Here is a 25,513-nt window from a genome sequence, read left to right on the forward strand (position 1 = left end):
GTGTCAGAAAAGATGTATTCTTTGAAAAAGAAAAGAAAAAGAAAAAGAATTGAAAAAGAAGCTCTAGCATGTTTCTGGGCAGTGAGGCATGTCAGGACCTACTTGTGGGGCAGAAAATTCACTTTATGGTCAGACCATAAACCCCTATCTGCTTTATTTACTAGGTGTGCAATTTGGATTTTCGGTGTTTCGATTCGGATCCAAACCAAAACACCCCTGTTCTGTTTTGTATCTGAATATGGCCCATCCGAATCACCCGATTCGATTCGGATCCAAATTAATCCGAATCTGAATCGATTCAGACTTAAAAATGGGTCCCGGGGCAAAATAGTGGGGTGGGGTGGTAGTGCCCAATGGTATTCTGAGTGTGGATTCTATGATAGCAAATGAAATTTTCAATGAGACACCATGAATCCACTCTTATTTGCTATCATAGAATCCACACTCAGAACACCTCAGAAACAACAGAGCCAAGTACCCCATGGGTTAGAAACCCACGGGGGTGGTTGGCACCCTATGTGCACTACACCACCACTCGCTCTGGGCCACCCCAGCACCCCCCAAGTGCACTTATGGGGCTGCTGAAAGCTCCATTATTATACCTTATGAGGAAAAACCTTAAAGGCACGTAAACTTCAACAATTCACCCAAAATCAGCCCTCTGCACAAATCCTTTGAAAAAATTCAGGTAGCTTCCTTGCCCCTACTTGGCACTACCACCAACCCCACACTGCTCTAGTCCACCCCTTTCCCCCCGACGTGAAGCGATACACCCTCCAATATACCTAATGGGGTAAAAGCTTAAAGACGCATAAACTTCAACAATTCACCAAAAATCAGCCCTTTGCCCAATCACTCTGCAATTGGGGTGGTAGCCTCCACCCATTAGGCACTACCACCCCACCCCACTCTTTTGGCCCAGATACCACGTTATGCCCACAATCTGCCCCAAAGACACTAAAACTTCAAAAATTCACCAAAAATCAGCCCTTTGCCCAATCCCTCTGCAATTGGGGTGGCAGCCTCCACCCATTAGGCATTACCACCCCACCCCACTATTTTGCCCCTGGGACCCGAAATTCAAGTAGAAAAATTTCAGACCTTTTTGCATTGAAGTCAATGGGAGGCAAAAAGGCGGGAAATTCAAATAGACATCAAAATCCGAAAAAACAGATATTCGGAGCCGAAACGGAGGTGATTCGGTTCGGCTACAAAAAATTTCGGAGGGCCAGAAGGGTGATTCGGTTTGGATCCGAATCACCCGAAATTCGCTGTTTCGGGTACAGATCGTTCTGTACCCGAAACGTTTCGCACATCCCTATTATTTACTTCTCGGGGATCAAGTTGAGAGACTCTAAGAATAGCCATAAATCCAGATCACTGGATTTATGGACTTTGATTTCCAGGTGGAATATATTATCCAGACATTCACTTCTAAGCCAAGAGGATATCTCAGAAGAGGATGGAGTAGTAGGAATTACACAAATAGCTTCCTCCACTCATGGAGTGATCATACTTTCTAAGTGGAAAGCCGCCCTCAGTACCAATCAAGGGCTTACTGAACATAAACCTTACATAACTAATGGATGGCCATGAAAAATGAGTTACCTGAACGTCTTCAACCATATATGCATGTTGTTAGTGAACTGTCCCTTCTCAATGAGCTGATGCTGATCATTTGGTGGTGCCAACCTCCTTACAATAAAATTGTCCACTGTAAGATTTTAATTTAACATCAGAATTCCCTTCTCCCAATGAGGAAAAGAGCATCCAGAAGTCTAGATTCTTTGTCTTTATCTTGGCGGATTTCTGCCCTTCTGAGACCCAAGCAAATACACAGACAAGTAATAAAATCAAGAATATTTATTCTCACCCAATTGCTTGACAATCTCAGGAGTCAGCAACATAAAATGCAATTCTCAGGATACAAGTAGCTTGCCCCTTGTAAATGCTAAATAGAGATTTTGTTAGAAACCTTAAGCCGGAAGTTTGCTTGCCTGTTTTTTTTCTACATTCCTCCTTTGATCCTCTTGATTTACTACTCCACCCTTATATCCTGTCCTCTTGATGATGTAAGGCAAGCAAAACAGGAATGTCTCTTCTGTACAGACTGCCACCAAGGTAGGAAACAGGAAGGTCATTGTTGGGATTTGAAGCTCCACCAGCTCTGGTCACTCCCTCAACAAGTAATGTTGAAACAGTGTTCAGTGGAGGGGGAGGAGGACGATTCTTGCATGACACATCACATGGTACACTGCACCAAGCATAGGTGACATCTCTGGAACAGTGTTCTCTCTATTTTTTTTCATCTCTGTGTGGAATGAATGTTGATCTGTGCGGCCGCATGTGTGCACATGCATTCAGAGTGCGGCCTTGCTGATTCAACCTGAGCGAGATCTAAAATTAACTGAGCTGCCATCAAAAAACATGTAAGCGCGCGCATACATGCACACCTTAGAGGGAACAGTGCTCTGGAAGCCCAGGAACACTGCTGCACCAGGAAAATAGTCCACTGGAATCTAGGCTGACAGCAGGATCCCAGGTTCTGTACGAATGTAAAGTTGAGGTTGCCATAGCCATATTTGATTTGTCCATCTGTGAAAACATTGTCCTTGTTATAGGCAGAGACTGAGAAGAATTCAGGTCCAACTTGGAATTTCAGAGTGTTGGCCCAACAACCATCTGGACAGGGTTTGGATTTCTTCTAAACAGCTCAACTGATCAGAGTCACAGGAGTTAAAGGAAACCTTTCATGAGGAATCGAGAGCACATTTGCCAAACTATTCAGGTGGGCTGCCTTAAGTCACTCCCGTGGGAAATGTCCCATTCCAGGCACATCAACCAATCCTCTTTACATCAGGAACCATCTGTACCATCTGTTGCTTGGCCTGTTGTTTGAGTGAGTGACCAACAGCCCTTTTTAACACTTTTTAGTCCCGAACTACAGTAGTGGTCCATTCACAAACATGCTCAATCTTTCGAAGGGTCACATATTTGACCAATGTTACCATCTACATGATTCTCCCAGGTTGGTTTGCCAAGTTGAAATCATACGTCACAACCTTCTTATTTGTACTCAAAATCACCCTGCTCATATAATGTCCAAATATCTGCCATCTCACCTTTGTTCCCATCAGCAATTTCAATGGATTTCAGTTGGTACTAAGAATACATTCCCACACTTTACCTTCATGGGGCAAAACTGGTGTTGATTCCATGAGAATAGATGGTAGCTCAGCAACATGATCTGTCGATCTAATTTTCCTTGATCTTGGATGTTGACTCTTGATCTTAGTTCCCAGAACAAAACAACATATCCCTTTGTGTGTGTGTTTAATATGTGTGTACTGTGCTTCCATCTGCTTTTGCCATGTCCTCACCCTGTAGTCTCTGATGGATGTCTTGCCCAGAAAAATATGGCTGTATCATGCAAATTGAGCACAAAAAGTAAGGTCATAATCACTAAACAGTACCATATGGAGGGCATCAAAAACTTCCACACCCAGTGGGTATCTTTCACACCCTCTAACCCCGCTCTAGGCATTTTGGAACCATCTGGAATAAAGCACATTCAAAATTAATACATGCAATGCAATGAATATACTTGTGGGAGAACGAGGACAAGAAGTGAAAGGAATAAGCCAAGGAAAGCAAATAAAGGGGAAAGGAAAATGAACAAAAAGATCAGATGGAAATTTAGTTAGTAACATTAAAAATAAAAAATGTGAATAAATGATCCATAACATGCAACAGGAAGGAAAAGGACCTTCCTCCCCCCGCAGAGGCGTATCTAGGGAAAATAGCGCCTAGGGCAAGCACTGCAATTGTGCCCCCTGTCCAAACATCTGACGCCCATCTTTCAGATAACTTTACCATAATATCAGCTCAAAAATACAAGTCAAGCTCATTAATCTTTTAATTAACAAATTAATAATCTAATATAACCTTAACACATATTCATAGATAGATGTGGGTTTCTTTTTAGAAAATAGGTACACACTGTAATAGGTACACACTTCTCATAATGCTGTTTCATTTGGGCAACTGGGCCTTGCATTTCTTTGTCGCACTGTTTGCATTTCACGCACATGCCTGTCTTACCCACAAAAATGTCATTAAAAGGTTCCCAAATGGGGTCTCTTTCACAGCCTGCTGCCATGTTAGGTGTTTCCCTTCTACAATGGAGGATACACTCCAAAATCATTTCCTCAGGATTGCATGACTAATTTGTTCACTTTTGTTTTCCCTTTCTATTGCCCACCCCCATCTCTTGCGTTTATAATAATTTATAACTTCTCCTCACTCAGGTCTACTCCATCATCCCAAATCCTCAATTAATTTGTTGACCATCTTTGTCACTGCACTTTGGGGGCGGCAGGGAAGGGCTTGACTGTGTATGTGTGCTGCATGTACACCACCTGCAGAATAGGATTGATCAGGTCTATTATATCTTATCCTTATATACTGCTCTTAACATGTTCATATAATATAATGAGGTTATGATTATTATGCATGATGATATCTTTGACCTAGGTTTTTTTTAAACCGAATTAAAAAATGAAATCAAATTTAAATCAAAAAATCAATTCAATTTTTTAAAAATCAGATTTAAATTTTAGATAATCAGATTTTTAATTTTTTAAAAAATCCATTTTTCTCAACCCTGATTAAAACACAGTGACAATGACAGTTTCCAATGCAAAAGGACTTTGCACTCTGTCGTATTTAAGCATTTAAGTCTGGAAACTGAAAGGGTTCCTCTGTTGGAAATTGTGGTTGGCAGCATTTGTATACGGAATATCTTTTGCATACAAAGCTAAGTCCCATTTCCCTAGACCCTGAAGGAACTAATGGAATTATTGTTTGCCTGTTGCATAGCAGTAATCAAGGATCTCTTGTTTATTATTATAAACAGCCTTCTGGCCCTCTTATCATGGAATCTGATGAATGCTATAAGTTGCAAATGCATGCTATAAGCACTTGCTGTTTATTTCAGGCAGCCTTTGCTGCCTAAAAGCGTCTATTCCCCTTTCTTTCCCTCTAGAGAGGGAGAGAAAGGAAGAATAGATGCCTTTAGGCAGGAAGCCCTGTCTAAAATGACTCCAAAGAGCTTGCTCAGACTCTTTGGAGCTCGAGGCCATGCCCCTTTTCATGTGATGTCAAAGGGGGCATGGCTTCAAGTTCCGAAGAGCCGGAGAAAGCTCTTCAGCGTCCTGAAAGCATCTATCCTTCCTTTCTCTCCCTCTCTGGAGGGAGAGAAAGGGGAATAGACACTTTTAGGCAGCAAACGCTGCCTGAAATAAACGCAAGTGTTCGCTGGAAGGGGGGCAGTGGGGTGCCTCTCCGACCGCAGTTGGGACACAGGGCAGAGCATGGCAGGTACTTTGCGACCCCCTGCAATGGCACCCCGGGCACGTGCCCTGCCTGCCCCACCCTCGTTACGCCCCTGTCAAACATGCCTGACCGTCATTCTATGGGCCTCTGACCCCACCAGCTCCCTGGTGAAGCCGATTCCATAATTTATTCCCTAGTTAATTTCCCCTGGGGTATATTACACTAAATACATTCTTTGTTCTTGTGTGGGCCAACTTGTCCTATTTCCCAAAATTTTTGATGTACGAAGCCAGGTATTAGAGAGAAGTAACCAGAACATATCGTATTGTGTCCCTCCCCAGATTAACACCTCTATTTCCTCTCCATCCAGACCCTTCACACCGTAAATACATGAATGCATTGATGCAACAATTACATGACTCCCTACTAACAGTCCAGGTGCTCTGTTTTCTCCATAGGGAAGTGTAAAGGTGATATACCAAAATGCTCCTTGGCAAAGATGCACCTTTTAACGTGGTGATTCTATCTATCTATCTATCTATCTATCTATCTATCTATCTATCTATCTATCTATCTAACATATTTTTATAGCGCCCAAAACTTTCGTCTCTGGGCAGTTTACAACAAAATTAAAAAGTAAAACATTAATTAAAAAAACAAACAAAAAATTAAAAGCAAGAAATTTAAAACAATTTAAAATTTTAAAACAATATTCTAAAAACAACATTAAAACAATCAAAACAATGTCAGTTAAAAGCCTGGGTAAACAGATGTGTCTTTAAAGACTTTTAAAAAGTTGTCAGAGATGGGGAGGCTCTTATTTCACTAGAGAGTGCATTCCAAAGCCTCGGGGCAGCAATGGAGAAGGCCCGTCCCTGAGTAGCCACCAGACCAGCCGGTGGCAAATGCAGACAGACCTCTCCTGATGATCTCAATGGGTGGTGGGGTTCATAACGAAGAAGATGTTCTCTTAAATACCCAGGGCCCAAGCTGTTTAGGGCTTTATAGGCTATGACTAACACCTTGTATTTTGCCCGGAAACATATCGGTAGCCAGTGTAACTCCTTCAATACAGGAGTTATATGGTCTCTCTGAGATGACCCAGAGACCAGCCTGGCTGCCACATTCTGGACCAATTGCAGTTTCTGGACTACATACAAGGGCAGCCCCACACAGAGCGCATTGCAGTAATCCAGTCTGGAGGTTACCAGAAGATGTACCACTGTTTTGAGGTCGTCTATCTCAAGAAACAGCCGCACCTGGCGTATCAGCCGAAGCTGATAGAAAGCACTTCTGGCCACTGCCTCAACCTGGGACACCAAGGAAAGACTTGGATCCAGAAGCACCCCTAGGCTGCGTACCTGTTCCTTCTGGGGAGGTATGACTCCATCCAGAACAGGCAGATCAAAATCATATCTCAAGTTCTGACACTGCACAATGAGTACCTCAGTCTTATTTGGATTCAGTCTCAGTTTGTTATCCCTCATCCAGCCCATTACCGCCTCCAGGCAGGCATTAAGGGAGGTTATGCCCTCTCCCAATGATGCTGACATGGAGAAATAGATTTGAGTGTCATCAGCATACTGATAACACCCTGCACCAAATCTCCTGATGATCTCTCCCAGCGGTTTCATGTAGATGTTAAACAACATCGGAGACAATATGGAGCCCTGAGGGACACCATACAAAAGTCCAGATTTTGAAGAGCAACAGTCTCCAAGGGACACCATCTGGAACCTGCCCGAGAGGTAGGAGCGGAACCACTGCAAAGCAGTGCCTCCCACCCCCAACCCCCTCAGACGCTCCAGAAGGATACTATGGTCGATAGTATCGAAAGCCGCTGAGAGGTCCAAAAGGACCAACAGAGTCACACTTCCTCTGTCAATTCCCAGTTGGAGATCATCTATCAGGCCGACCAAGGCAGTCTCCACCCCATAGTCAGCCCAAAGGCCAGTTTGAAATGGGTCAAGATAATCAGTTTTATCCAAGACTGTCTGGAGCTGGGAGGACACCACCCTCTCAATTACCTTGCCCAGCCACGGAAGGTTGGAGACAGGCCTGTAGTTGCTCAGCTCTGAGGGATCCAAGGTAGGCTTCTTTAGAAGCGGTCTGCCTCCTTAAGACTAGGAGGCATCCTGCCTTCCCTCAGAGACGCATTTATGATCTCTACCAGGCCTTCTACAACAACCCCCCCGCCAGATAGTATAAGCCATGTTGGGCAAGGGTCAAGATGACAGGTGGTAGGCTGCACCATTCCAATCAGCTTGTCCACATCCTCAGGAGTCACAAACCGAAACTGATCCAACCTAACCACATAAGAGGAGTTGCTGGATACTTCCACATCAGATACTGAAGTAAGTGTGGAGAGAAATCCAAGTCGTCCCAAATACAAGATATTTTCCCCACAAAGAATTCATTAAAGACATCACAGTGGGTAATCGATGGTTCCAAATTCTGATTCGAGGGAGGAGGGGCACATACCAGCTCTCTCACAACCCTGAACAACTTCGCCGGACATGAACTTGAGGATGCAATACTTTATTTAGCAAGGGGAGAGTAACTGGCCCTATCCACCCCCAGCACAGTACCTCCTGTGACTGTTGCTGGTGTCTATCATGTTTCTTTTTAGATTGTGAGCCCCTTGGGGACAGGGATCCATCTTATTTATTTATTATTTATCTGTGTAAACTGCCCTGAGCCATTTTTGGAAGTGTGGTATAGAAATCAAATGAATGAATGAATGACCTAAAAGATATAAAGACAATTATACCTTCCCACCCCACCTTGGCCCTGTACTTTGTAAGGTTTCAAATGAGATGCATGATACCATTTGAGAACCTCTGGATTAGCAGATTTGCAGATTGGAAACACAGTGGGGAAAATTCTTTGGGTTACAGAGAACGAGCCCCCCTTTTCACACAGGTGAAATTCCAGCTTCCTCCTGATCAGTCTCCTCAGCCCTCATCTCTGCCAGCTGTTCTGTCTAGTGCCGTTCCAGCCCAGCTTCAGAGTCTGTTCTCACAGCCAAGTCCTCCTGCTATGCTTCTGAGCCTGCTCTCCCAACCAAGTCCTCCTGCTCCTCCTCTGACTCTTCTGACTCAGAGGTCTGGGCCATGACACAATGGTGTAGTTTGTGATGATATCATCCACTCTGATCAAAGATGGTGGATGTGTGAACTTTGGAGGTTCAAGTGCACTAACTTGAGGACTGTCTAACTGATTTGAACCAAATTTGATTCAATTGTAGTGAGTGGCACACAGAGACACCTCAATGGTGTAGTTTGTAATGATACCATCCACCCTGATCCAAGATGGTGGTTGCATGAACATTTGAGGTGCAAGAGATCTAACTTGTGGACCTCAATCTGAACCAAATTTAGTCCAGTTGTAGAGACAGTGAAAGGAAAGTAGGCTGCTTAGTTCTTACTAGAACTACTTGTTTTCAGCTGTGTGCGGAATGAGTTTTGTTTTGGGCTCAAGGCAGTGTGTGCACACATGCATTCAGAGTGGGAACTTCTTGATTAAACCTGAGCGGGATCCAAAATTAACTGAGCAGACATTAAAAAATGTGAGTGTGCACACATGTGCACACTTTAGAGGGAACACTGCTCCTATGGATTTCTAGGCCCTATTAATCCATAGCTACTGTAACGATCAGGCAGTAACATCCTTTCCTTTCCTGTAAAGAGTGAACCGGAAGTGAACCCTGTCCTGACTGACAGGCAGTGGCATTTGGGGATCAGCCACTCAGCACACGGTGGCTGGGACATAATGGGCCTGGCGGCAGGAAGTGAAAGGGGTTCTTTGTTCTTGTTGGAGCCAGGCAGGACAAACAACAGGTGTCTGGCCTGGCAATGGTGGCAACCAGGTGCTCTGCAAGGGCCTGAAGTCTCTACCATGGATTTGGTGAGTTCAGGAGGGAAGCCAGGGCTTTGGCTTTGGGGAAAGGTTTAGCCAGGGAACTGTGTGTTATGTAGCCTGTGTTAGATTTCTTTTGATTTTGTGCTTTTGCAAATCCTTACAACTGGTTTACTGTGTTTTTATTTGAAACGTAACAAATCAAGGCAAACTGAGCCAATGCCCTTTTCCAACTAGGGCATTGTAAAAGTCTCTGTAAACTCTCAAGCGGGCTTTTTGTATTCTCTTGCATTTTTGTTCCATGCAACTGGGTAACCATGATTTTAAAGTGTGCCACTCCAAACACCAGCTGGAGTGATCTTTGGAAGTAATCTGGTAAAGTACTGAATGTTTTTTTAAAATCTGTAATTCAAAGCTGAGAGTGCCTCAGACTGAAGCAGTCTGTAGTATTTTGAACACAGTTTTTCTCTTTTTGCTCTTTGCATTTTACCTGTCTCCAAGTGGATTTTTAACTCAGGGAAAGAGATTTTACTCTGGTGCAAACATGCCTCAGTGTTAATTGCTCAGCAACCTACCAGGTTTTCTCTCCACGCGTAGCCTGCACATGGAAAGTTTTCTGTAATTTTCTATTTGGTAAAGAGAATGAGAGTCTCCTTGGACAATCACCCAAATTCAGGGAAGGGTTAAGCTCTGTAATTAGGGTGTGGTGGCAGCATATTTTCTATCAGTTTAAGTTTAAAGGAACAGCCTTTGTTGAGCAAAGATGGAGGGAATGAATCAGCATTTTTCTTTCCCCCACGTGGGTTTGCTCTGAGACAAAGTCTGGGCTTAAATCCACAATTTGCTACAGCTTCCCACTACACTTGGCCATTACAGCTACTCACTACACTTGGTTGCCTCAGCTGAAATGCTGAAGCTCAATGAACATCTAAATGTTCATCCACATTGCAATGGCCTGATGGGAGACATATATATATATATATATATATATATATATATATATATATATATATATATGGCAGATATAAATATTCTTCCTGGTGTGTGTATATGTGAGGATTTTCAGCCCAAGATCTATGTTGAATTGGATTGCATATCAGCCACCATTTTAACACACTTTTTAGGAAAAGATCTACTTTGTGCACACAGAATCATTCAACATGTGGGTGCTAGAGGTGGGTTCTGCCACCTGATCACCATTCCCTCCTCCGTGCATTCATGTGACACATTTCTTAGACAGATTCTTAGGGTAATATCTGTTTACCTTTTGGGGGAATTCTTGTAAGTGCAATATAATGGCGATGGAGGACAACTTATCTAAAGATCACAATGCCTGGAAGATAACAAATGGGAGTAAAACAGATATAGTGGCTTAAAGGAATGTGCTGAAGGAGGAAGTAGATAGCTTTTAGTTTCCAGAGATTCTGTAGGCAGTTTCCAGAGATTCTGTAGGCAAACATCAGCGTACTTCAAAAAGCTCAGAACATGAAGCCTGGTTACATACAATCTCTTCTGCAATTCCAAGTTGGTGATTAACTGATTTATATTTTAAAGAAAAAAGGTCTTCAATGTGTCTGGTGACACAGTAGCTACTATCTCAAATATGCCTGTGGTCCAGTACTGAAAAGGATTGTGACTGTAGTAGTAGTAGTAGTAGTAGTAGTAGTAGTAGTAGTAGTAATAATAATAATTATTATTCGATTTCTATACCGCCCTTCCAAAAATGGCTCAGGGCGGTTCACACAGAGAAATAATAAATAAATAAGATGGATCCCTGTCCCCAAAGGGCTCACAATCTAAAAGAAACATAAAATACACACCAGCAACAGTCACTGGAAGTACTGTGCTGGGGGTGGACAGGGCCAGTTACTCTCCCCCTGCTAAATAAAGAGAATCACCATGGTAAAAGGTGCCTCTTTGCCAAGTTAGCAGGGTACAAACTGGCCTGCAAGTGAACACTACAGTTTATTCCCTTTCATGTATCCAGATTCAGCTCCATGCATGTATGGATGGTCTTTGTCTCTTCTGTGAGTTAAGGACTGCTGAGCATGTGGAATATGGATTTCACATTGTGCGTGAAGAAGATTTTTGGATACAGAACATGGTATTCCTTTTGTATATGGAGCTCCATAGACATATTGGAGATTGCAGCCAGAGATTGCATAACAATTTGACCAAGCAAATAGATACAGCTCTCCATACCAAGCATACAGAGTTGCATTTATAAGTCATTCTGAAACTCAGGCATCTTCCACTTATTGCAGTAGTTGTAATAATAACAGCTTTTAACAGGTTATAATTTTAGTTATGAATTCTGTGAATTGATCAAGAAATGTATTATATTTGTCCATGTTTTCACATATATGTCCCTGACACAGGTATAACCCACACCTGAGTATAACCTACAGAAAATGAGCATTTATGTTTTTAAAAAAAGCATAGCCCACACCAATAATGTTTAACCCACAGTGTATATAAGTGAAAATACAGTAGCTGCTTCTTGTCTGTTGGTTGAGATAGCTGGGCAAGGACATGCAGTCCCCCCCCCCATTCATTTTATTCTCGGTACTAGGCAATCAGCAATCGACATGAAGTGAAGTGTTATTTTAAAACAAATGACACCTATGTAAAAATGATTGTGTATAACCTACACATGCTTAGATTCCTGCACCACCCCTTTTGGGATACAAGTAGTTCTGGTAAGACCTAATCTGCCTACTTTCCTTTCACTATCCCTACAAATGGACTAAATTTGGTCCAAATTGGTTAGGCAGTTCACAGGTTAGTCCACTTGCCCAATCAAATGTTAATGCATCCGCCATATTGAATGGGGTGGATCAAATCATCACAAACTATGCGTCTGAGGTGTCCCTATGTGTCTTTACTGCTGTTCCAAATTTGGTCCAAATTGGTTCCCACCTGTGCCTCAATTGTTCACACATCCACCATCTTGAATTGGGGTGGATGGCATAATCACAAACTATACCGTTGAGGTGTCCCTATAACTGTACCCAATCTGCTTCATATTGGTCCAGGCATTGCGAAGTGGGTGGGCACACACATGGATGGACACACACACACGGAATGCTTGGTGATCTCATAAGCTTTTTTTCCTTAAGGAAAGTAGGTTAAAAAAATATAACCCATGGAGTATATACTTGAAAATACAGTAATAGGTTTATATTTCTAAGATCTCAATGTAGTTGCCTTTTGAGATACTGAAGGAAGTGTAAGATAATTTATCATTTAGTAAACCAATGCTACCATTTGAGTATTAGGATGAAAGGTCTGCTGACCTTGAGTATTAGGATGAAAGGTCTGCTAACCATGCAAAGAATAATGCAGGTGGTTCAAATAATGCCTGCCCTACTGTAGGCATTTAAAACAGCACGCCTCTGCTGACACCTAAAATTGTACAAACATAGTTGCACAGTCCTATGTCCACTGGAAATAATGGATGTAGTGTTGCACAACTGCATTTGTGCTAATTTAGGTGTTTGTGTGAGTGCTTTTGTGCAACATCACAGGCATTGCTTTAGATGCCTCCAGCAGCGCTGGAGGTTCAGAACTGCCTATGTTACTCTGAATGGGATGTCTGCCATCCTCTTTAATATATTCTTTTTCATTCTCCATCACAGGAACACACCAGAGCTAAAATAGCCTCAAAATGAGGCTCAAAGGGCAAGCAAATGTGCCCTTCACTTCCAGTCCTACAGTTTAAGATTGGCCCCATTAATTAATCAACTAAGGCTTTAGTTAGTCTCCTGATTAAACCAATGAAGGCTTGCCGCTCTAATAATAGTATTTATGTTTACACACACATTTGAACTGTTCAAAGCACTTCGCATGCTTTATTTCAGTTCTTTAGTACTATGGATTCTTGAAAATGCCACTTTCAGAATCTGCTTACTTAATGAAGTGTGAAAATACCAGGTACTCTTAATCTGAATTTACAAATATATTTATTGAAAATTCAGTTTGTTTACATTGTGGTAACCTAAACAAGTTATTTTTTTTAAAGTGGCCATAAAAAGTAAAATACACAAATATTTACACATTCATAAACTATCATGAAACGAGGCTTAGCTACAAGGAGTAAAATTTTGCCAGTGCCAATCCATCTGACCTTGTATGATCTGTAAGTTGCAGTGAATACTTTTATGGGAAGCAGTACAAAGAATCGGCCCACCAATGAAGGGTGGGTGAAGTGGTTGCCTTAAGCAGCGATTGGCTGAGGTGGAGGAAGTGATATGGCACTACTGCCACCTTACAGGCTGCCTCACCAGGCCTTGCTTTGCCCCACTGCTGTGGGTGATGCCACCAGATTAAACAGGAGTGGGCAGGGGGGATGCATGCCCTTCCTCCATGTGTTCTGTGTCTCCTTCCTGCCTTTGGTTATGTTGGTCTTTCATAGCTGGAAACTCTTTTACTGCATCCCTCGTCTAGATTTTCTGTACAGGAGTCTTCAGAGCAATGTTTTCCAAATTTCAGCTAAGATGAACTTATTTTCCTGAATTCAAATTGGATGGACATTTCACTCTTACATTTGAAATCGTTTGCTTTCAGGGTATGTAAGAGTGATTGACCCTCAGAGAAGCCTGCCCTCTCTGTTTATGCAGGAATCCTGGCGAGATGTCCCAGACAACTGCTTCTGAGAGCAGGTAATTCTGCAATATTTATAAAACTTGGTAAAGAAGAGAAAGCCGGAACAAGGAATCATGCAGCAGATCACTGTGGCAGGTGGTTGGGCTTACAGTAGTGATGTGCATGGACCCAAGTGGGGGTGGCTCGAAGGTGGGGGGTGCTGCTTTAAGGGCGGGGGAGGGTGCACTCCCCCCCGTGCTCTGTTTTTGGCAAAGTCCATGGGGTGACAGCGTACCTCCCTGCTGCCCCATTGCCCCCGTTTACCAGAACTGGAAGAATCCAACACACCTCCATAGGCAGGCACGTCACATACTTTTGGTTAGTTCCAGTAAACAGGCGCAACGGGACGGCAGGGAGGTATGCTTCCGCCCCATGAACTTTGCCAAAAACAGAGTGCCAGCAGGGGGAAAGCAGCGGGAGGGGTATGTGCACCCTTCCTTGCCCTTAATGCACCACCACCACCCCCGCCTTCGAACTGGCGGAACCACCCACCATTCGAACCAGTTTGGATGCCAATGGGCCTCCAAACTGGTTCCATGCACATCCCTTGCTTACAGCAGCCTTTAATTTAGTTAATGAATTTGTTTCTCATGACACACTAGTGTGCCATGAGAATTAAGCTGTTCCAGCAGTCGGAGGCCCTTACAAGCATGCTCTTCAAGCAAGGTGCTGTTTTGACCACAGCTGAGCTGAGTAAGTTTGTCTCCTTGTGTACTAGAGTTGCACTGCAATGTATCTGAATACTGGAATATCTGATTCACTGTTTGGACTGCTGTAGTGTGGCCTGACACTAACAACAGGTAGTACTACTCAGAACTGGTTGTTTCAATGCTTTTCATCTGGCATGTTTCTTCCTGTATTCTGTCACTAAACCAGGTGTATGTCCATGAGATATTTTTCTTGGGAAGCTCACAAAATCTGATAGAACTCTCTATCCAGATATCTAAATAAGCAAAATGAAACAAACTGGAATTTCATTCTGAATATTCAGTTTTAAACTTACTCTGTGTTTTCACTTCTTCAGGTATTATCAGGTAAAAGGTAATAGAGGTAGTTCTTTATTTTATAAAGCTTGCTTCTACTTCTAGGCACTCCCAGGACTGCCTTGTTCCTTTCCTCCCCATCAACCTCAGAACTGCCAACTGAGCAGAAACCCCCCATTCTGGCTTGTGTGTGTGCCTTAATGTAACAGCAGTTTGAGCTGTAGAATTCAGTAGGTGAAGCTTTTGACTGCACAGAGATAAGCTGCTAATCTCTGTAGATCAAGCAGCTGTTAAGCACAGGAGTAGGGGCCAGCAAAGAAGTTGTCAGCTCTAAGCAAACTGTATTGTTTTGTTCAATCAGATGGAAGTTACAGTTTCTGGAAAGGTTACTATTATTAAAGACACTGGGGGGGAAATGAAATTTGAACATCAAATTTAGTTAGTCCAATTGTGTAAAAATTAGGGAGCATATAAATTTTCTGTGCTTGTAATATATATATCTATGTAAGAGACACCATATGTGACTAAATTCCCACATTGAAGGCAATTTGTTAAAAACTCATATGTTGGATTGTCACAAGTTTAGATCTAAATGAGGTTTTCATATTAACTCCTAAATGGAAGCATTTTCCATGGCAGAATTTGGTAATGCATGGGCCCTAAGGGGTATATGCATAACAATAAACTTACACAGGCAAAAATCCCCCCATACAATACAACCTTACAATAAAAGCTACATTTTAAATACAATTGCAAATATCACACATATACAGTACTGTAATGCTATGAACTCTAGCAGTAATACTGAGCAGATTCAACTTGATGATTTATTTGGCTACCCACTTTTAATGCAGTATCACGCTTGTTTAAAAGTCTTGGTGGCAGAATGTCTGAAATTCTGAACGTTAAGTACTGGGAGGGTGCAGGTTTCTGCTGCATAAAGTGTAAGCCTTCCCAAAGGAGAGAGGAGGGTATTATTCTGAAGTGCAAAACATAAGGAAAGGCTGAGGAAGGCTCTAAGGCCAACCAGGTGATCAAACATCAGAAGTTTAAAATGCTAATCTGCTGCCAGTGGTAAACAGCTAATCTGCACTGTCGATCAGTACCTAATGGCTGATCAGCACTGCCAGCATTAATACATTCACCCAAGTAAACCCACTAACAGATAAATAGCAGCCTGACAAGATTAAGATGAAAGCAGTGTGTGTGGGGAGAGGTAGTTAATGGAAAGCCTTGAAGAACATGGAGAGTGTCCTCCAAACTGCTGAAGCTGTATGGAATCTAACAAACTCACCCCCACACTTCAAAGAGATATTTGTAAATGGATGTATCCTCAGTTTGACATCTGATGTTACATTGTTGATGATAAATACAGATATGTGCTACATATTCGTAACTATCCTATCATCAGGTTATTAGGATCTGGGATGAGATATTTGGTTCCTAACACAATTATTTCCCTAATGGTCACTTTCAGAGGACTGTAGAAAACAACCTACAACTATTTCAGTCTAGTTCTATGTAATGCTACAATAGATTGAGCTATGAGCTCAAAACAATGAGGACAGCATCCTAATGGTGCTGAAGACCCCCAAGCATGATGAAGCGCAGTGAGGATGAATTCCATTAGGAACACCTGCTTACAGAACTCATGTGCAACTCCCATTCAGTTCCATAGGGGCTTGTGCTGGAGAAGTCTCTGGTGCATTGTCCTCTAGATGATGTTCCCAACAGAGGTATAAATTGGCAGGGCTCCACGAAACCAATGAAGATCCCCCTCCCCCAATGCCCTGACTGCTAGAGAGGAGAGCTGGTCTTGTGGTAGCAAACATGACGTCCCCTTAGCTAAGCAGGGTCTATCCTGGTTGCATATGAATGGGAGACTTGACACGTGAACACGGTGAGATATTCCCCTTAAGGGATGGAGCCGCTCTGGGAAGAGCATCTAGGTTCCAAGTTCCCTCTCTGGCATCTCCAAGATAGGGCTGAGAGAGATTCCTGCCTGCAACCTTGGAGAAGCCACTGCCAGTCTGTGAATACTGAGCCAGATGGACCAATGGTCTGACTCAGTATACGGCAGCGTTCTATGTTCCTATGCTGGTCTAAAATACTTGGAATCTCAGACTGTTAAAAGCACTTTATGGGAAAAGTCTATTTTTAAGAGTTTGCTCCCTTTTCTCCTTTCCCTGCTCCTTTGCAATGTATGGAAAAGTTGAATAGACATCTTGGAACATTCCAAGGCATTTGAGTGCATGGGATATAAAATCTGAGTTGTCCCCCACAGTGTTCCCTCTAACAGGGAATCACTGAAGTTGTTGACTACAACTCCCAGAATCCCCAAGCCAAAAGCTGGGGATTCTAGGAGTTGTAGTCAACAACTCCCTGTTAGAGAGAACACTGCACCATACCAGTTTTTTTTTAAAACACAATTTGCCACTTGGTAATATGTCACCCTTTAAGGGTGACCAAACTCAGTTGCCTGAGATGGCTGTTTCCAGGGGTGTCCGCAAGATTTTTTTTTGGGGGGGGGCAAAGACAGCTATCCAATACCCCCTGCCCTGGGAGTATGTCCCACTGAATTCAATGGGAACTGGCTCAATCCGGGGTGGGGACTGCCCCCTCTTGCCTCCCCTGGCTGTTGCACTCTAACTCATGGTGGGGCCAGTCAGGGCTGATTTAATTATAGCGGATCTCCACAGTGCTGGAGATCGACTGCCCCAAAGATCCTATAAAGCCTTTCAAACTCTGATTCTGTATAGCCCAGAACATTGTATTAGTTTTTAGTACAGGCAATAGTCCTTGAAGCCACCTAATGGCACAGCAGGGGACTTGTCTAGCGAGCAAGAGGTTTCTGGTTTGAATCCCCGCTGGTATGAAACACCTATATTGGGCAGCAGCAACACAGGAAGGTGCTGAAAGGCATCATCTCATACTGTGCAGGGGGAAGCAATGGTAAACCCCTCCTGTATTCTACCAAAGAAAACCACAGGGCTTTGTGGTCGCTAGGAGTTGACACTGACTCGATGGCACAACTTTAACTTTAATCAGTCCTTGTGCTAAATTTTACATCTCCATTCAGATGAACTAATATATCCATATCTATATACCTGATATACAGGTGGCCCTCATTTTCTGCAGTTCCAGCAAGCATGGTTTCGTGTAGCCAGGGTGAGGTCCTAGAGACTTGGTTTCTATATCCACAGGCGCAAAAATAGGTGATTTTCACTTATCCGTGGTTTCAGGACAACTGGAAATGACTTCTGGAGTAATTTCTGGTTTGGAGACAGTGTGGAGCCATTTTGAGGCTCTTTAACATTTTTTTTACTGTGATTTCTTGCTAAAATTGGAAGAATTGGGGGCTTGGGGGGCATTGCTGGAGAGCTGGAGACCCGAGAGCAAGGCAGAGTACTTTATTTCTCTTATATATGTTCCCCCCATCCCGATTTTAGCTGTGCGTGTGCGTGTGTGTGTGTGTGTGTGTGTGTGTAGGAACCTAATCCCTAGATCTCATCCCTATAAGGGTAACATTTCCATATTTGTGCCTACATGGAAGAACGGAACCCCCACAAATAATGAGGGCAACCTGTATATATTTTAAGAACAGAAATTATTAATCAGAGACTATTAATACAAACATCTGACTTGTTCTGGGCTATTTACATTAGGCCATTCACACATTATGTTCATCACTTGTACAACGAGTGTACACAGGTACAGATCTGTACACAGGTACAGTCAATCACATGTTATGCTCAATGCAGGTACAGAAATCCACTTCCTATCTGTACCATGCATCTGAAGGGCCTGTATCCAGGTTTACTTTCAACATGAACGCAGGTACAGTCATTCACACAAACACATGTACGAGTGTACAGACACCTGTACACTCATACAGAATAATGTCTGAATCGGGCTGTTGTGTTTGTTACAAGCACATTCTCCCACCCCCACCCCCACCCTTGTGTCGTTCAGAAGGGCATTAATAATGGGACCTGCCCACATTCTATAACTTACTACGCTCTGTTTAGTAATGTCTCATTAGAATATTTGCAAAAGTACAACTAAATGCTCCTTAGAGGAACAATACAGGTAATAGCTAGGGCCCATCACCCTCTGATACATACAGCTCTCTGAATCAGTGGAACACACATGGAGCCCTCTTATACGGAGTTGGACCACTGGTCCGTGCAGCTCAGCATTGTCTGCACTGACTTGCAGCAGTTCTCTGGGGTGTCCAACAGGGTCTTTCCAATCTCTACCTGGAGATGCTGGGGACTGAGCCTGGGACCTTCTGCATGCAAAATATGTGCACTACCACTGAGCCATGGACCCTCCCTAGTGAGACATTCGCTGCCATGTCAATAGGGAGAATTCTCTGTTAAAATGTGCAGCAATCTGTTACTGAGTCACAATGAAAAAGAGCGATGCCTTATCTACTTAAGGGATGGCAAACGTCTTAACACTGGTAGGTAGTTTACTCAAAGTTGTGTATCCTATACAGTGGGGGGGGAAAGTCTGCAGCCAAGTAATCAAAAATCAGAGCTTTGCATACAGTATGCAGATTTTTAAAAAATTAATTTTTGTTTTACTTTTAAAAAAACTATTCTGCATATTTTGTTCTGGAGTTCCCATCTATGGGGAGATGATAGAATTATTGGGGGGCGGTGGGGGGGGGGGGGAAAGCATTGAATCCCCAATCCAACCATGGGAAATCTTATTTAGGCCTTTTTGCTGCTTATGAGATTTCAGCAGTTTGCCCAAACAGATCTTCACAGCATAAGGGTTAGACACTTCCTTTTTTTCATTGAAATGAAATAAAATTCTTTCATTCTGTACTTTTCCTGTCTCCCTGTGGAATTTCAGCATACATAGAGCCCTGGGCATACGTTAGCACCAGGGTTTTTTTGGTGGGGGAGGGCTATTCATTCATGAACAACACAAAGGGGAAAATGTAGCATCTTGTTAAGGACCCTAGACTAGAGGTGGGTGGGTGACCTCTAGTCACCCTAGCTTCAGGCAGATGTGATTACAGCATGGGGAAGAAGTGGTCCCCCCCCCCGCCCCAGTATGGGTCAACACATTGCAGCTCAAAAGCCCAAAGTGCTGGGGGTCCATAAAACCCACAAGGGTGTCCAGAATTTTTTAAAATAAAAAAATAATATATATATATATATATATATATATATATATATATATATATATATATACACACACACACACACACACACACACACACACACACACACATACATATATACTTTGTGGCATGATGCATCATGTACTATGTTACCAAATGAACATTTATGTGGGGTTGTATACTTCATATATATTTGTCTGTGGTTAAAAAAAATTAACAGTGATTTGCAGACAAAGCTGGCTTGATCCCAAGGTTGATCATGATATACTCTGTAGATTAAGAATTATTGCTTGGGCTCCCAGGGCCACTCCAGTGCACACACAGTTATTTCAGTGAAAGGATTCGAAGGTGATCCAGAAGAGCTCATTCTGAAGAGTTTAAGTGCTTTAACAAGGGTCTTTTTTGGTGTCTTCTGGTGTTCAAATAGCTATAGACACCATGCATTCTTATGACTAGTACAGACTATGTGCTATATAATTTGATTTTTGTGCAAACCCCAAACTGGAGGGGTTTCAAAAAACCAGCTGTCTTTATCATAACAGTCATTTGTAATCCATACCCAAAGCAAGGCCCTGAAAATAACATAGGAGTTATGGGTACATTTTTTGCTTAAGATGAGCTGTACTTGTTACTAGAATGGAAATTGTCATATCCGTGGTCGTTGGCTCTGAACTTTAGACAGGTCTGTTTCTCTTCCAGGGACAACATCTCTTTGGACTGACACCAGCAACACAGACATGACTGTTGAAAGAGAAGAGAACTCCCATTAGAAGGCTTCGGTGCAACACATGGAATATGGGCCTATTTCTGACCCAAAGTTCAGAACCACTTTTCTTTCATTGCCATAAAGGTGTTTGTGGTCTAACTCAGTGGTCCTCAAACCATGAGAAGAGCCATGGCATTTGATGGGGGTGGTTCTAGCCCTCCCTACCTCCCCTAATTCCAGATTTGCTTATGAGTGTGCCTGATTGAGATGGCAGGCTCTTCCTCCTACACAATGGTAAGCTTACAGGGCTCAAGAATCAATGCAACAATCTCTGTTCCTCACAAGCCCATGCCTTGCCTTAGTTGTATGTCTCATGGACCTTAGGGGTACATCCATACTAGCAGTTCGTGGATAACCTCATATAGAACATTTTGCAAAGAAGAAGTACATTCCACACAATCCATCACTGTTTGCAAACTCCGAGCTGGATTCTTTCTGGTAAGCTTATACCTCCTTAAAGAAGTCAAAAGCATGAACAGAAGCATTTTACTGGCCCTCTTCCCAATGGTTGTCCTGCCCTTTATCTTCATTCCTGGAGCCAGCTGCTTTTATTTTTCACCAGTGAATTTGCACCAATTTACTGAGACACCTGCAGAAACTAAACTTAGCAACTTCATGATTCCAGAGCGTGATTGCATCTCAAGATTCCCCTGATAGTTATGTTACAACTCCGCAGCAAACATACTGAAGCTTAGATAGGTTCAGTCATACAAATTCAGCAGCTGCTCAGGGCAACAAGTCACAAATGGAGTGCACACTCTGTGGAAGAGAAAGCACAGATATCTGGGGAATTAATGAAGGTTACTTCTGGGATTGTGAGAGGCAAACGCTTGTGTGTTCTACTGTGCTTGTAGAGTAGAACCCTCAGCAGGAATAGCCATAACAAGTGCTACACGCAGGGCAGGCTGCATCCAGTGCATGGGGCTATTTGGAGTGGACATTCTCATCCGTTCTCAGCTCAGAGAGGAAGACTCATGAGAGGGAGCAGATGGGTGTGAGAGTGAAATATGAAAGAGCTGGAAGAAGGAGAGGAGAGAGTCCATGAGTGAGCAGCAGGGAGAGAAGTCAGGCATGAGCAAAGAGAGCTTCGACTGCTGACGCTCACGCAGGCAGGGGCTGTGCTCAATTAGGTGGAGGTACAGCTGAGGCAAGCAGCTTCTTTGCACATGGGGTGCTCCAGATCAGCTGCCTTTCTTTAAGAAGAAGGATGGGGAGCTGCTGCCGCCATTGAGGGAGGTAAGGAAGATGAAATGAGAATGTACAGTGCGTCAGTGTGCCAAAAGCAGTCGTAGTTGTAATCTCTTCCCAGGAATAGCAGTATTCTTGATCCAATCCTAATCTTGATGCCCCCTGGACAACTTTCAGTTAGTTGTTCAGTTTCTCCCTCACTCCACCAACTTTAGTAAGTTTCTTGCTACCACTGGTTCCTCCTTCTCTACCTCAGCAACAAGTGGTAGCACTCCACTGAGTCCCCATCCACCCGATATAGCCCAACAAAATCCTGTGCTGGGGAGCATAATGCTTTAAGAGTCCACAGTAGCCAAGTCAGACGTCCATGTTGTAACTAGGCCTTCCTCATCCAATTTGCTGCAACACAAACTGTCAGGAATATCTATTTAGAACAAGCTCGCCAGGTCTCAATGAGCAAGAGGAAGCATAAGCATAAAAGCAAATGGAAAGCAGTCAGGCACTCGTATGAATCAAGCAGCAGGGTGAGGAGGCCAGGGCAGTAAACTTCCTCCCTCACAGCAAGCTGCAAACCATCTTCAAACAAACAAGCCTTAAAAACAAAACCAGTTGTGTTTTTCTAGCCAAGCTAGAAATCCTGCTTGGATGTTATCCAGCATATTGCAAGAGCATCACATGGATGACTGGCTGTCGTCTGGTCATAAGTTGTGGGAATGGACTCACTGCAATGAGCTACATCTTTGAGCAAGCTTGTTTCATTGAGATCAGGCTGGATGAACTGGAGAAGCAGAGAGAGGTATGTGGAGGAGACTTTCAGGGATGTGGTCAAGGCATCCATTCCTAGATGACAGTTTGTCTGCTGTCAGAGGGAAGGAGGACCTTTGAGCAGGAGGGGATCATTCTGAGAAAGAGGGAAATACTTTAGAAGAGGCCCATTCCTCAGAAGATATCCTCTTGCACCAAATATACACCTCAGGAGGTGGTGGAAGATTTTATGATTAGGAATGATGGGTTAGCAATGTAAAGAGATGGGAATTTAAAGAGATGGGCATGATGGCTGCATTGTGACTTGCCTTCCTTGTGCGATGATTGTGGGCACCATGTAGATAAGCTGGGGAAGAGTCAGCGGTCGTGGTACACTTTTGCACCAACAACGTTCGGTAGTCCTGGAAGAAAAAAATTAGATTGCTAGGTACGATGTTTAAATCCAAGACTTCAAAAGTAGGATTTTCAGAAATGCTACCTGTTCCACATGCAGGGCCAGCTAGCAGAGAGGTCTCAATGTGTGGATGAAATGGTGGTGTTGGGAGGAAAGGGTTAGATTTTTTAGGCACTAGAGGACATTCTGGGACAAATGAGCCTGTACAAAAGTGATGAGCTCCATCTGAACCACAATGGAAACAGACTACTGGTGCATAATATCCCAAAGGCAGTAAAGCAGCTTTTCAAGAACTGGAGAGCATCTGGTTTGGAATGGCTCACCACAAGGAATGATGGTGTGTTACAGGTCATCCAAATGGAGTTAGGGTAGATTTGGCCATGAGAATACAGCAAGATATGGCCACTGGTTAAAGATGGCAGAGGTCTCTAAGGGGAAAATGGGTGTTCCAAAGACATTTGAAGAGAAATCCAGTGTATAGGTGCTCATATGCTAATGCTAGAAGCTTTGAAGCCAAGATAAGATAATTGAATTCTTTGGTGCTGAATGAGAACATAGAAACAGCAGGCAAAGGAGAAACCTGGTGGAACAAAGAGAATCGGTAAATTTCAGTTATCCCTGGACACAAACTCTATAGAAAGGATAGGGAAGGGCATGTGAGGTGTGTGCACTTCTCTGTAGAAGGCATAATGTCCAATAAATGAAAAAGAGGAACAACCTCATTCATAGAATTGCTGTTGGTGGAAAAAACAGATCCAAAAAGGAAATTTAGTGCTGGGGATGTACTATCACTCCTCCTGACCAAAATGCTGAGAGTGATCTTGAAATGGAGAAAGAAATCAGGGAGGCATCCAAAAAGAAAGTGTTGTAATAATGGGTGCCTTAAGTTACTCTCTCATTGGCTGAGTAAATGCATTTTTGGCTTGCAAGCAAGATATTTCTTGATACCCTAAAAATGATGATGCCTCAGAACATTTGGTCATAGAATATACCAGAAAGGTGGCAGCCCTAGACTTAATCCTGAGGGATGCCCAGGGTCTGATGCGAGATGATGTCTCATTGAATCATTTGGGAATAGTGACCACAGTGCTATCAACTTCAACATGTTTGTTGTGTAAAGTTGCCATGGAAGTCTAACATAGTCACACTTGATTTCAAAAGAGAAAACTTCTCAAAATGTAGAGGATTAGTTAAAAGGAAGTTCCGAGGGAGAGCAGGACTTAAAAGCTTTAGGGCCTTGGCCCAAATTGAACCTTTTCATGCTTTTTAAAGGAATCCAGTGCTCTCTTCCAGTTTTTGAAGCCAAATATTTCCAGGGAGAGGAAGCTAAAGACCTTATTTTAAAGCAGTCTGGTGCTCACTCTGTTGTCTTCCACAAAAGGTTGCCTTTGCTCTACCTCATCCTTGCTCTTCCACTTGTACATGGCAGCAGCAGAGGCAAGTTCAATCTGCTTTCTCCAGGCTACCGCTTGCCTCCATGGCGGTAAGAGAGGATGGAAGAAAGAAGGTGCTGCTACCCACCATTCAACATTACATGAAGGAGCTGCAGGAACTTCCTGCATGAGTTGGGAGTGCACATACTGCACAGTAAAGAGTCAGCCTGTGGGTGGGTGGGTGGCACCTGCAAAGAATGCCGATGGCATGCCATGCACAAGAGAGGTGGCTGTTAAGAGTAACCATGCAACACTACTGTCAAGTAACTGCACGCGTAGTTTGTCAGGCAGCACTGAAGATATCCAGGGCACTAAAGAATTGATCCAGGGCTCTTGTCTGTGTGGCCCAATGCTGACAAGACCCTGAGAGAGAGTAAAGAGGGTCAAAGATCTCCAAGATGCTTGAAGGAACTCAATACCATAATTAAAAAGTTCAATGAGAAGGTATACTACAGATCAGGAAAGTTATCAGCAAGTTCAAGAGGATGCCAAGGTAGTTAATGAGTCAAGGAAGTCAAGGAAGCTATAAAAGGCAAGGAGGCTTTCTTCAGAAAAAGTAAGCCTCGCCCAAATTGGGAGAAGCACAAACTCCATACCTGCCAGCATGTCCCTATTTTCCCATTCACCTGAATGGGAAAATAGGGACATGTTGGCAGATATGAAACTCAGGCAGAACAAATGTAATCTGACAATCATGTGAGCAAAAGAAAAATTTGTAGAAGAATCTGAGCTATTTAACTTTACTGCTCACTCCTAACTACAGATCATACAGATCATTTATGATTTTTATAATCTGTAGTTAGGCATGTGCAGTGTAGTAGCCAAGTTCGTGGATGACACCACATTTATTCAGGATGGTGAACACCCAAGTGGTCTTTGAAGGGGGTCCAAAAAGAGAAAATTCCAGAAAATAACTCTGGCCTTGGAGAATGGACAGTATAACGGCAGATGCGATTAAATATAAGAATGTGCAAAGAAATGCACACTGTGGCAAAAAAAACCCCCACAATT

At 43.1% G+C, this 25,513-nt stretch overlaps 1 protein-coding gene across 2 annotated transcripts in view; it reads right to left on the minus strand.

Annotated features, from left to right (window-relative positions):
• Window positions 1-20,098: 20,098 nt before the first annotated feature.
• EDNRB (endothelin receptor type B) overlaps window positions 20,099-25,513 on the minus strand; it is a 33,023-nt gene continuing 27,608 nt past the window's right edge. Inside the window, exons 8-9 of one of the 2 annotated variants that reach the window (XM_053311673.1) lie at window positions 22,984-23,076; window positions 20,099-20,697 (exon numbers count right to left, since the gene is read on the minus strand). In XM_053311673.1, the coding sequence (XP_053167648.1) occupies window positions 20,566-20,697; window positions 22,984-23,076 (225 nt within the window). In that variant the 3' untranslated portion in view covers window positions 20,099-20,565. The remainder of the gene's footprint in view (window positions 20,698-22,983; window positions 23,077-25,513) is intronic. The other variant, XM_053311674.1, reaches the window with a different exon arrangement.

Source organism: Hemicordylus capensis, chromosome 3 (assembly GCF_027244095.1).
Source record: "Hemicordylus capensis ecotype Gifberg chromosome 3, rHemCap1.1.pri, whole genome shotgun sequence".
Lineage (NCBI taxonomy): Eukaryota > Metazoa > Chordata > Lepidosauria > Squamata > Cordylidae > Hemicordylus > Hemicordylus capensis.